The sequence below is a fragment of the Esox lucius genome, chromosome 11, assembly GCF_011004845.1.
Source record: "Esox lucius isolate fEsoLuc1 chromosome 11, fEsoLuc1.pri, whole genome shotgun sequence".
Classification (NCBI taxonomy): Eukaryota; Metazoa; Chordata; class Actinopteri; order Esociformes; family Esocidae; genus Esox; species Esox lucius.
This window is the reverse complement of record NC_047579.1, coordinates 2,166,194-2,179,883: the sequence shown is the minus strand read 5'-3', so window position 1 is coordinate 2,179,883 and position 13,690 is coordinate 2,166,194. Positions and strand designations below refer to the sequence as shown.

Sequence of the window (13,690 nt, the reverse complement as noted above, 5' to 3'; positions counted from 1 at the left end):
GGACCTCAAAGATGCCTGAATAGTTACCTGGCCCCCTTCCTGACCTGACTTAAATCCTATTGAGAACTTGTGGACCCTTCTCAAACATGAGATTTACAGTCAGGGAAGACAATACACCTCTTTGCACATCATTTGGGAGGCTGTGGTTGCTGCTTCAGTGAAAGTTGATCGTGAACAGATCAAGAAACTGACAGATTGCATGGATGGAAGGCTCATTGAATAGAAGGGTGACTATATCGGTCACAGAAATGTTATTTAATTTTCATTTTGTGTTACTTATTTGTTGCACTTACTCAAAAAATTTAAACAAGTGAGTTGGAGAAATTATTTTTGTAATTTAGTTGCCTAATAATTCTGCACACTAATTGTTGCCTAATAATTGTGCACACATTTTTCCTTTGTTAAACATTCAGGTTTGAGGTTCAATTATATTTTGGATTGACTGAGAACATTGTGTTTATTCAACAATCAAATACATCTGGAGGAATACTATTTGCACGCAGTGTAGAATCAGGAGAATATTTATGGATTTTCCAATATCTCCTAAAACCAAAGAAAATAATTTTAAAACAATAAATGAAATGTATGCTTCTAGTGAATTCCTGCAAATACTACTTAATATTGACTGAAGTGACCGTGCTTTTTGTAAAAAGGAGGTAGAAACAACTGAATTTTTGATTCTCTTGCGACAACTCTATCTTATTTTGGGAGGATTTCCAAAATTGGATAATGGAAAATAGTTTGATTATCCAACTCTGGATTATGGAAATATCTGATTTGGCTTATTATTGAAGAACATAACCTTAGCATTTTTATTTTATTTAATAATACTAGCAAATATTTATTACACAAATGTCAATATTTAAAAGTCCCAAAGATGAAATATCACTTTACTAACAGTCACTGAAATTGTTAAAATCTAAGAAAGTTTTGAATTTATACAACCATTTATCAAACTTGAAATTTGACTGGACTCCTTAAGGAAATAAATAATCTTTGATTATTTGTTTGTATTTTGTTGTTATTATTTATTTAATTAAGTTTGTTCTATTATATGTTATGTTATTATTACTTATGTATCTTTTTAAGTTGGCTAAAGCCCCCCTAAAATATGTCTAGCGACGTCACTGCTGCTGCAGTTGCTTGCCTTTGACAGTTCTTTGCTGAAAAGTAGAATTGGTTCTCAGCTTAGTAGCCTACCATACTTTTTCAGAAAGCAACATCTGATATAAATAGTTGCTAATGCTATCTGTCGTATTAACATTAGTCGATTAAACCCCGAAAATGTTATATTCATGTACCAAACATCGGTAAATGCCCGGATACTTTCTTTCTCTCGGAACTGCATCTATTTCTCGGTAATTCCGCGGAGGTGCTTTATCGTTGGACACGTTCAAAGGAAGTCGTCACGGGAGTTTTCCATGTTGTGGAGGTCAAGTACAATTTCAGGTATGAAAAATGGTAGATGAACGCAACTGTTTGTCTAAAATATGATAATAACATTACTGTGAATGTTGACCATTTACATATGTAGCAAGCCCGCTAATGTTAGCATGTAATTATATTTGACTATCAATTTCTGAATGGACTATCTAGATATGAGACTCCCAGGCACTTGGTGCCAGCAGCACGTGAAATGTGTTGTGTTAATTATGTAGCAAACCTTCCAGTTTTCTGCTCGTAGCTAGATTGCAATCCTGTGGTTGCTGGCTAGTAGTTAGTCATGGTTAGTTAGTGCCATAATTCTAAACCGACATTTTAAGGGACCACCTGCTGAATTTAATAAGTATTTACTATGATTTCATTGTAAAATACAATTAATATAATCTTAACATCCAATATAACGGAAGCACCCGATATGCTATATTTGCACAGCGCTAGTCGCGGGTGTTAGTGAATATCGTGAAACACACGTTAGGGCATTGAAAGTCTGATCTGTGTCTAGAACATTGTAGTCATACCTACTTATCAAATGCCATGGCGTATTGTCCACTGCCAGTAAAACCTGTATTTTCTCCCATGTCAAGTATTTTAATTATTTTAGGTACCGAACGTGAAGCTGAAACTCTTAATAATGCTGTTGCATATTTAAGTAATAAGGCATCACTTTTTACTGCTACAATTGTATTGGTAATTATTTTATAAGAGCAATAAGCTAAAGCGGTATCTTGGCCATATTCCACACCCTCTTGTGCTTTACTGCTTACATACACCACAGCTATCAGCCAATCAGCATTCAGGATTTAAAGCAAACCTTAACAATACTTACTTGCCTCAAAGACGGCTTTGCTAGCAGTTTAAATTTGAACTCAAACTAACATATAAATAGTCTTTATATTTTGGACTAAGACTCACTATCAATAACAATGAGCACTATCTCAGTGTGACCACCCAGCGGTCGGGGAAAGGTACAACGGACACTTGGACTAAGCAAGATTACTTTTGGTGATGCCTTATGGCCATCCCCTCCCTCATACTGCAGAAGATCCTATTTTGGGCACCAAATTAATATTTGGGATTATGCCGGCAATACATTAGTTTTGGAACCGGGCTGCCTACCGGGCTCAAAACAGTAGACTCAAAACAAAAGGGAAATTATTAACATGTGATTATTTGTTTACATTTGTCATAGTGATTGTTTTAGGTAAAAAAAAAACACTGTATTCCAAATAAAATCTGGTTTGACATTTGAAATATTTAAAGAAAATGTAAAGACAGTGTTTCTAGATAATACATCATGCTGCCCTATTCATTACTCTGTTCCTGCTTTCATCCCATGATATTGGATAGTCATGCAAAACAGCTGTACAGTAAAAAAATTTTTTTATCCATTGCCAATTCTTCAGTTTGTAATCTTACATTGTTTTAACAACCAACACTCCCCCTAAAGTTGTAAAGACCCAGTGAACATCGTATCATCATGGTGAAGAAAAAGCGTGTCCGCTTGATTGCTGAGATGGCCCGAAAGGTCCGTGCATACCGTGCGCTGAAGAATCAGCCTCGAGAGTCTCAGAAGTATGCACTGGACTACAACACCATGACACGGCCACACACTGGCAAGATCCTACCCATCCTTGCCTGGCAGGTATGTGTCTGGGACTCCGGGTAACTTAGGGGTTAAACATTTTGGCATTTTCTGTTCCCCCCAGCGTGTCCTAGGTCTTCCCCGGGTCTCCTCCCGGTGGGACGGGCCCGGAACCCCTTCCCAGGAAGGCGTTCCGGAAGCATCCGAAACAGATGCCCAAGCCACCTCAGCTGACCCCTCTCGATGTGGAGGAGCAGCTGCTCTACTTTGAGCTCCTCCCGGGTGACCAAGCTTTTCACCCAATCTCTAAGGGATCGCCCAGCCACCCTGCGGAGAAATCTAATTTTGGCCGCCTGTATCTGGGATCTTGTCCTTTCGGTCATGACCCAAAGCTCATGACCATAGGTGAGAGTAGGAATGTAGATTGACCGGTAAATCAAGAGCTTCGCCTTGAGGCTCAGCTCTTTCTTCACCACGACAGACCGATACATCGACCGCATTACTGCAGAAGCTGCACCGATCCGTCTGTCAATCTCCCGTTCCATTCCTCCCACACTCGTGATCAAGACCCCTAGATACTTAAACTCCTCCACTTGAGGCAGGCACTGTCCACCAACCTGAAGTGGGCAAGCCACCCTTTTCTGACTGAGGACCATGGCCTCAGATTTGGAGGTACTGATTTTCATCCCCACCGCTTCACACTCGGCTGCAAACCGTCCCAGTGTATGCTGAAGGTCCTAGTTTGATGGGGCCAACACGACAACATCATCCGCAAAGAGCAGAGACAAAATCGTGTGGTCCCCAAACCTGACACCCTCCGGCCCCTGGCTGCACCTAGAAATTCTGTCCATAAAAATTACGAACAGAACCGGCGACAAAGGGCAGCCCTGCCGGAGTCCAACATGCACTGGGAACAAGTCTGACTTACTGCCGGCAATGCAGACCAAGCTCCTGCTTCGGTCGTACAGGGACCTGACAGCCCTTAGCAAAGGACCCAGGACCCCATATTCCCGAAGCACTCTCCACAGGATGCCGTGAGGGACAAAGTCGAATGCCTTCTCCAAATCCACAAAACACATGTGGATTGGTTGGGCAAACTCCCATGAACCCTCCATCACCCCGTAGAAGGTATAGAGCTGGTCCAGTGTTCCACGGCCTGGACGAAAACCACACTGTTCTTCCTGAATTCGAGGTTCTATTATCGGCCGTATTCTCCTCTCCAGTACCCTGGCATAGACTTTCCCAGGGAGGCTGAGAAGTGTGATCCCCCTATAGTTGGAACACACCCTCCACCACCCCGGTCTGCCATCCCAGAGGCGCTGTCCCCGACCGCCACGCGATGTTTTCCTCTCCTGAGGCGCCGGACGGTTTGCCAGAATCTCTTCAAGGCCAGCCGATAGTCCTTCTCCATGGCCTCACCGAACTCCTCCCAGGCCCGAGTTTTTGCTTCCACAACCACCCTGGCTGCAGTTCGCTTGGCCTGCCGGTACCCGTCAGCTGCCTCAGGGATCCCACAAGCCAACCATGCCTGATAGGACTCCTCCTTCAGCTTGACGGCATCCCTTACTTCCGGTGTCCACCACCAGGTTCGGGGATTGCCGCCTCGACAGGCACCGGAGACCTTATGGCCACAGTTCCAAGCGGCCGCTTCGACAATGAGGATGGAGAACATGGTCCACTTGGACTCAATATCTCCAGCCTCCCTTGGGATCCAGTCGAAGCTCTGCCAGAGGTGGGAGTTAAAGATCTCTCTGACAGGAGACTCGGCCAGACGTTCCCAGCAGACCCTTACAGTACGCTTGGGCCTGCCGAGTCTGTCCAGCTTCCTCCCCCGCCATCGGATCCAACTCACCACCAGGTGGTGATCAGTTGACAGCTCCGCCCCTCTCTTCACCCGAGTGTCCAAGACATACGGCCGCAGGTCAGATGAAACGACAGCAAAGTGGATCATCGACCTACGGCCTAGGATGTCCTGGTGCCACGTGCACTGATGGACACCCTTATGCTTGAACATGCTCGGGTTCAGATCAGCGGGGCCTATCCTCCCAATCACGCCCCTCCAGGTTTCACTGTCGTTGCCCACGTGGGTGTTGAAGTCTCCCAGTAGAACGATAGAGTCCCCAGTCGGAGCACTTTCCAGCACCCCTCCCAGAGCACCCCTCCCAGAGACTCCAAAAAGGTTGGGTACTCTGCACTGCCGTTCGGCCCGTAGGCACAAACAACAGCGAGAGACCTATCCTCGACCCGTAGGCGCAGGGAAACGACCCTCTCGTTCACTGGGGTAAACTCCAACACATGGCGGCAGAGCTGGGGAGCTATAAGCAAACCCACCCCAGCCCGCCGCCTCTCACCATGGGCAACACCAGAGTGGTGAAGAGGAGTGTGGTTCCAGAGTCCAAGCCATGCGTAGAGGTGATCCTGACTACCTCTAGTCGGAACCTCTCAACCTCATGCACAATCTCAGGCTCCTTCCCCGCCAGCGAGGTGACGTTCCACGTCCCTAGAGCTAGTTTCCGTTTCCAGGGATCGGGTTGTCTAGGCCCCCGCCTTCGACTGCCGCCCGATCCGCTCCTTCGGGCTGAGCCCGGCCGGGCCCCATGGGGAAAGGCCCCGCCACCAGGCGCTCGCGTACGAGCTCCCACGGTCACTCGGGTACTCAAACCCCTCCACCACATTAAGGTGGCAGTTCATGGAGGGGAGTGTCAGCAAGTGGTTTCGGTATTTTCTGTTGTTTTGACATTATAAAAAGTAGAAGTTTGTGTGTTCCAACACTTGCTTTTAGTTCTTTACATGTAACTAAGTCTCCCAATGTATAACATATATAGTGGGGCGAACAAGTATTTAATACACTGCCGATTTTGTAGGTTTTCTTACTTACAAAGCAGGTAGCAGTCTGTAATTTTTATTATAGGTACACTTCAACTGTGAGAGACTGAATCTAAAACAGAAATCCAGAAAATCACATTGTATGATTTTTAAATAATGAATTTGCATTTTATTGCATGACACGGGTGCGTGTGCTTTGCTTACCCTGGAGAACACATGACACCAGAATGCCCTATGTGAAGAAGACCGGCCGGCCAAGGCAGTGCGATGCTTTGGGCAATGCTCTGCTGGGAAACCTTGGGTCCTGCCATTCATGAGGATGTTACTTTGACATGTACCACCTACCTAAGCATTTTTGCAGACCATGTGCACCCTTTCATGACAATGGTAATTCCCTAATGGTTCAGGCATGGTTTGCTGAACACAACGAGTTCAAGGTGTTGCTACGTCCCCCATATTCCCCAGGTGTCAGTCCAATCAAGCATCTGTGGGATGTGCTGGACAAACAAGTCTAATCCATGGAGGCCCCACCTCACAATTTACAGGACTTGCAGGATCTGCTGCTAACGATCTGCTGGTGCCAGATACCACAGCACACCTTCAGAGATCTAGTGGAGTGAGTCCATGCCTCGATGGGTCAGGGATGTTTTTGGTGGCAAAAGGGGACCTACAAAATATTAGGCAGACTGTGTTAATGTTTTGGCTGATCGGTGTATACAATGAGAATGTGAGCAATTTACAATGGAAAGACCAAGACGAATGAATGCATGTGCAGTGTTAGCATTGCTACAAGGTCTGAGTGAAAATGACTGGTGGCGGGGAAGAAATGAATCACCGATGATTATTTTGAATAAGCCTCTGACCGAAACTACTCCTCCACAGACTAAGCGCAAATAGCCAAAAACATGCACACTTGAACAGGTACCTGAGTAGTCTTCAAATGAAAGGGTGAGGCTGGAGAATGGAAAGGATGGCACTGTTTGGCTAAAACATGCTGTTGACAATACTCTGTGCCGATTACCTTGTCCTCATTTAGAGAGCAGGGTCTAGGGTGTAAGCTAAAATACACACCAGTAACCCACACATGGGAGTTGAACATGGTCCAGCATATCAGGGTCTGTACTTTGGCTGAGGCACACCGGGAGTAGGGTGACACTGCTTGGGATGAGTCTGTAGATTAGTTGGAAGAGATATTTGCTGTTCTTTATTTACGGAGTGTGCATTTGGAGAGCTTCTGGTCAGACGGTATGGTATACCTTTGGACAAACCATGTAACGCAGTTATGTCAGACTGATTGAGTTTCCTCCATTTTGATGACAAGGAAAGGAGAATTCAATGTTTAGAAACAGACAAATTTGTCTTAAAAATCCCATGTTTGGGCCAATGTTTGCAGAGAACTGCATTGCGCATAACAAACCAGGAGAGAACATAACTGTTGATGAACAAATGTTACCAACCAAAGGCCATTGCAGCTTCACAAAATATATTACTAGCAAACCTGACAAGTTTAGCATCAAGTTTACGTTAGCTGTTGCCATTGACACCAAGTATGTGGAAAACAGTTTTCCATACATTGGAAAGGATCTGTAAGTCAGTTTGAGTGTCAAAGAACGTGCTGGTTAGGCTTGTAGAGCCTTTCATTGGCAACAGGAGAAATGTCACTGTCACATCTTTCACATCACTGTCATTGGAGAAAAACTGCTCAATATGAAAACACACATAATTGGAGCTATGAACAAAGCTATACGAAAGCTCCCTGCGTGCACAACAACGACGCTCACTCTTCACCAAGGTTCGATGACCCTCACCCTTTAACCAGTGGAAGGTTCGATGACCCTCACCCTTTAACCAGTGGAAGGCTAGACGACCCTCACCCTTTAACCAGTAGAAGGCTAGACGACCCTCGCCCTTTAACCAGTGGAAGGCTAGACGACCCTCACCCTTTAACCAGTGGAAGGCTAGACGACCCTCACCCTTTAACCAGTAGAAGGCTAGACGACCCTCACCCTTTAACCAGTGGAAGGCTAGACGACCCTCACCCTTTAACCAGTGGAAGGTTCGATGACCCTCACCCTTTAACCAGTAGAAGGCTGGACGACCCTCACCCTTTAACCAGTGGAAGGCTAGACGACCCTCACCCTTTAACCAGTGGAAGGCTAGACGACCCTCGCCCTTTAACCAGTGGAAGGCTAGACGACCCTCGCCCTTTAACCAGTGGAAGGCTAGACGACCCTCGCCCTTTAACCAGTGGAAGGCTAGACGACCCTCGCCCTTTAACCAGTGGAAGGCTAGACGACCCTCGCCCTTTAACCAGTGGAAGGCTAGACGACCCTCGCCCTTTAACCAGTGGAAGGCTAGACGACCCTCGCCCTTTAACCAGTGGAAGGCTAGACGACCCTCGCCCTTTAACCAGTGGAAGGCTAGACGACCCTCGCCCTTTAACCAGTGGAAGGCTAGACGACCCTCGCCCTTTAACCAGTGGAAGGCTAGACGACCCTCGCCCTTTAACCAGTGGAAGGCTAGACGACCCTCGCCCTTTAACCAGTGGAAGGCTAGACGACCCTCGCCCTTTAACCAGTGGAAGGCTAGACGACCCTCGCCCTTTAACCAGTGGAAGGCTAGACGACCCTCGCCCTTTAACCAGTGGAAGGCTAGACGACCCTCGCCCTTTAACCAGTGGAAGGCTAGACGACCCTCGCCCTTTAACCAGTGGAAGGCTAGACGACCCTCGCCCTTTAACCAGTGGAAGGCTAGACGACCCTCGCCCTTTAACCAGTGGAAGGCTAGACGACCCTCGCCCTTTAACCAGTGGAAGGCTAGACGACCCTCGCCCTTTAACCAGTGGAAGGCTAGACGACCCTCGCCCTTTAACCAGTGGAAGGCTAGACGACCCTCGCCCTTTAACCAGTGGAAGGCTAGACGACCCTCGCCCTTTAACCAGTGGAAGGCTAGACGACCCTCGCCCTTTAACCAGTGGAAGGCTGGAAAAACAAAACTGTTACGTTCTACAACAACACAAAGGTATGTCAGCATTACAACTTATGCTTTGCCATGTAAATTAATGTATACAATTCGTTGTTAGGCATCTTTTAATAGTTTTTTTTCTATTCTCAACGTATACTATTTCTACTATTCAATAAGTTAGTGTGGATTTGTTGGATCAGATGGCCCGGCTCTACTCTGAGGAGGAACTCTCCACAGGCCAACTTATTTGTGGGAAGTTGTAATCAGACAAACGTTATCAAGATTTTAAGGGACTGTTGTCACTGTTGACATTGGGCTACTGTAAACCTGGGCAAAACAAAGCAAATAAGAGTATTCCAGACTTATTTTTGTCTTTATATTGACATTTACTTATTATAATGACATTCTTGCTTTTGTGCTGATTTTCACTGTTTATCAAGTACACTTGGTACTAATAGACCATGGATAATTTGACAGCACTTTTTTCTGACTGTGCAAAACAGGTGGTCTGTCTAGATGGCTTTGTAATTTTGTAAAATGTTTTGCTGTGTTTGAACTTTGTTTTATATCTATATAAACTCTATTAAATTAATAAAATGTTTTTCACACAAAAATTCTGTTTTGTTTTTTTCTTTATCACATATAACCTACTAAAATATAATGAAAATATATTAAATAGTATTTTAATTTTCTAAGACCTTCGTAAAAACATGCAAATTATTGTCTGATACCTGTGTGTGAAATTAGAATTTTGGTGTCAGAAAGGAGTCCAGAAAGGCTTAGCGTGGCTAATGTTATTGATGCATTCCTGCAATTTTAGCTATTGGTTGTAAAACTGGTGCTGCAACTGGTAATAGAGAGCCACTGCTGTATACGTGTACTGGATACATTTTCTGTTCTGCTCTTCAGTAGTGAACTAATCCCAGAAACAATTCTTTATTTCATTCAGGATGTGCGGAGGGAGAACCGTCTCTTCTCCCTGCTGTCCGGTCTCAGGCTGTTTGGGGTGGGCCGTTTGTTCACACGCAAATCTTGGCTGACGGAGCACCCTGGAGCCCCCAGTTACTGGCAGGTCACTAAGGTCAAGGTGGACTATACCGCTGAGGTGAGGTAGAATGAAAGTGGGGGGAGGAAGCAAAAAAAAAGTTAATGGCAATATTTTTGCTTTTTTGTTTTTTTACTCCTTTTCCTCTCACTCTTTGTAGAACATGGACCACGGCAGAGCATGGGGAATCCTGACCCACAAAGGTTAGGATTAACCAGTCCATACCACTAAAGGAAGATTTCTAATTTGGTTACAAATCTGTGCCCTCACAAATAGCTTAACACTTGCTGACATAATCTACAACATTGTGCCAGTTTGACTTGCTACTTGAACATATTCACTAACTTCAACAGCAAAACAATTTGTTATAGTTTTGCCGGACTGCTTAAGAGGGAATGTCTCAGACTAACTGACTGACAGACTGACAACCTCTTGTTAAATAGCGTAGTGGATAGAAACGCGGAGTGCAACGCAGGGGACCAGTGTTCGAGCCTCGCCATAGTCAAAACAAATTAAGCATTAGGATTTGTTCAGGATAGACAAAATCTTTGCTGGCTACAACCTTCAGTAGCTATGTTATAGTGAGCCTAAAATAAAACTTTTACGTTTATATTGTGCCTATTTCTGGTAGATACCCCTTGGACAGTAAAAGTAAAAGGGTTTCCACGATTCTCGTCTGTTTTTATTAGCTACTGGAACTAACTAGCTGGCAAAGATTAGAAACAGGCCCAATTCTTGACAGCGACCTAACATTGGTCTTCTCACTGAATGTAAAAAATGTAATGGAACAGAAGCACTGTCTCTAACGTTACCTAGGTGTCTTTCAGCTTTAATCGCTTGAGCTACCAAACCAGAACAAGGCAAGAAGGCAGGTTTTTACATTAGTTTTAGCTATACTATATTTACCTTCCAAGGCACGAGTTCAATGACTACAAGTACAAGTCTCAAGTCTTTTGAACAGATCGCAAATCAAGTCACAAGTCAATTTATTGGTGACTTAAGTGCTTCCTAACTGGACAGATTTATATTGCATGAAGTTTAATTTACTTGGTGTTTTACTGTGATGATTGTGTTCCCTTGATTTTTTTTGGAGCAGTGTATAATAAATTCTCAGGCATTCATTCATGTTATGGTATGCAAAATCATGATCCTGCTAAACGGCTACTTCAGTTAGGCCGGGCCGGTGCCCGGATGACGTGACTGAGGGTGCATTTTTTGTAAATGAGGGGGCATGTCTAATCACTACGCAACCCCCCTAAACATTTAGAAATGTATATGCACATGTAAAGCCGATTGATAAGTGTTGATCTGTGATGATCGTAACGTGTTGACTATGATGATCGGACCGGCTCGAATTCATATATCGCCTGTGCATGTGGGGAAACAAAATGGAAAGTGGAACTGGGCCTGCAATTATGATACAATCACTTGGCGATCAAATATTTATTTATTAATTGTTGGACACCTATTTGGAAATTGAAAACCAAACTTTTTCAACAATTATTAAATGATCAATATGTTTTGTATTTAAATGTAGCCAGAAACATGATCAGAAGCAACAGAACTTGACAAGGAGTATTAACCCTGCTCCAACCACTGAATCTATTGAGAGCCTCAGAATACACCTCCAGGAAATATTAAGAGACCACTGTACCTTGTTCTTTCCTTTCCAAAAAAGTTGAAAAGGAAAGTTTTGAGTGAGGAACAGAAGCGTTCAATTTGCAGTGGTCTCTTAATTTTAACCCTTCTGTTCCTCACTCAAAACCTTCATTATTTCAGTATTTTTTAAATACAAAATACATAACACTAAAGTATTTTGATACAAATGCCCTTTTCATCAACCCTATGAAATACTATTTTGTATTTTAAATACATGTATCATTAATACTGCCCATCCCTGTCCTAAACAACGCAGTCATACCTTTTGCGCTGGTGACTGTGACAATATTACTTACCTGTCAACTTACCTGGTAAAATAGTGTTGAGTAGAAGAATTAAATGCAAGGAAATTGTTTCCACAGGCAAGCAGGTGTCTGAAGTGAAAGAGATTGATAAGGTGATGTACCACGACTGGCGGCTAGTGCCCAAGCACGAAGAGGAGCAGTTCAAACTCTACTACCCTGTTCCTGAGACCCCCACACGCTATGTGTCGTACCCGCCCCTGCTCCGTGCCATGATCCTCGCCCAGAGGCAGAAGGCTGGGCTTGGGAAGTTAGCTGAGGAGCCAATCTTACCCCTAAAGCGGGATGTCCTGCTCAGCAAAGACTACTTCCGCAACCGGGAGAAAGAAAGGGAGAGAGAGGAGGGGACAGCTGTGTGAGGGGAGTCATGTGAAGAGGGAAGTGGGTGAACGGATACCTGCAGAGGAGTGTGATTTCTTGGATGCTATCGTCCACCTTTTGTCTCATATTGAATGGGTGTAGGCATGCATGAAAGAGTTTTGACTATATGCTTTCAGCTAGTTCAGAGAATTAAACTGTGGCTATTGCCTTTTTACATTCATGAGCTATGACCTTTTTGCATTCATATGAGCCTACTTTTAGAATTAATTGGATGGTTTTGTGACAACACTTGCAGTATAGTTTTCACAACTGGCACTTGTCCGTTATCCAGATGTCTGTTTGAATTGTAAATATTAAAAAAAAAATACTCCATTGAAAAAATTGGGCTCTTTGTTTTAGTGAGCCAAGATTTCTTCTAACGTTGCTGCTGAACAGGAGAGGGCGCTCCAATAAACTTTCTTCAGTCAACTGGCCAGCACAACCTACTTCCAGTAGCATCCTGCGGGGAACATTAAAGATTCCGTAGCAATAATAAGACTTCCGCTTGTCGGATTTTGCCTTCAAAATAGGTTTGTGGTAAAACGCAATATTAATACTAAATCTATTTTGCTGTTTTGCTCAGTGTATATTGTAAAGATATATATATATATATATATCTTTACAATATACACTGAGCAAAACAGCAAAATAGATTTAGTATTAATATATATATATATATATATATATATATATATATATATATATATATATATATATATATATATATATATATATATATATATATATATATATATATATATATATATATATATATATAATAAAATGAATATCTATTAAGAGTGCAGATTATTAGAATTAGAGTGCAGATTATCTGAGCAACTGGGTGATGAGGAAGTTCTAAAAGAAACAAAATCAGTGTTTTATTCAAATACAAGAGAAAAAAAGCATCAGAGACATTAGCAGTAGTGTCCCATGCACAGATCACAAACTTTAAGAAAGAGCTGTTGGGGACACTTTTCACAAACTTTCTCCCTGTAACACCAATTTCGTCTGACCTTATTACAGGAGATTTAAAGAGGTTTTCCGAATCATACAAGCCAAAACCATGACCGAATAAGTCAATTATACAGCAATTAGTGAGGTGACATTCAAAGACACAAAAGTTATATTACATAATGATAAAAAAACATAGAACTGACGATTGACAATTTATTGGCAAATTGTATACTCTGCATAATGCTGGCTAGAGAGGCATATGTGAGAAAGTTTGAAATCCCAAAAGGCAACACGTATTGCCACAGAGGACATTTGGGAGAAAAGGAGAAAGGCACCAAAGCATCTCTGTAGGTCTTTTCAGGTTCCTCCAGCTATACGTTTCAATTTGGTCAGTCTTGAAAAGAAAGGGATAACCAATGATCAGAGTGCACTGTGTAATGAATCACATTTTGCCAAAATGTTAAATTCTCAGCAGGGTTTTATGAATGATCCAAAAAGAACTATATGTAGATACTATATGTATTTCATATCCATTATATTACATTGTGGCCA

The 13,690-nt window shown here is 43.2% G+C and overlaps 1 protein-coding gene across 1 annotated transcript; it reads left to right on the top strand.

Annotated features, from left to right (window-relative positions):
• Positions 1 to 1,398: 1,398 nt before the first annotated feature.
• Positions 1,399 to 12,506, top strand: mrps34 (mitochondrial ribosomal protein S34). Its single transcript, NM_001303861.1, is given in 5 exon segments — positions 1,399 to 1,449; positions 2,891 to 3,085; positions 9,765 to 9,920; positions 10,021 to 10,063; positions 11,882 to 12,506. Coding segments are annotated over 4 exon segments (663 nt in total). The 5' UTR covers positions 1,399 to 1,449; positions 2,891 to 2,920; the 3' UTR covers positions 12,181 to 12,506.
• The last annotated feature ends 1,184 nt before the right edge of the window (positions 12,507 to 13,690 follow it).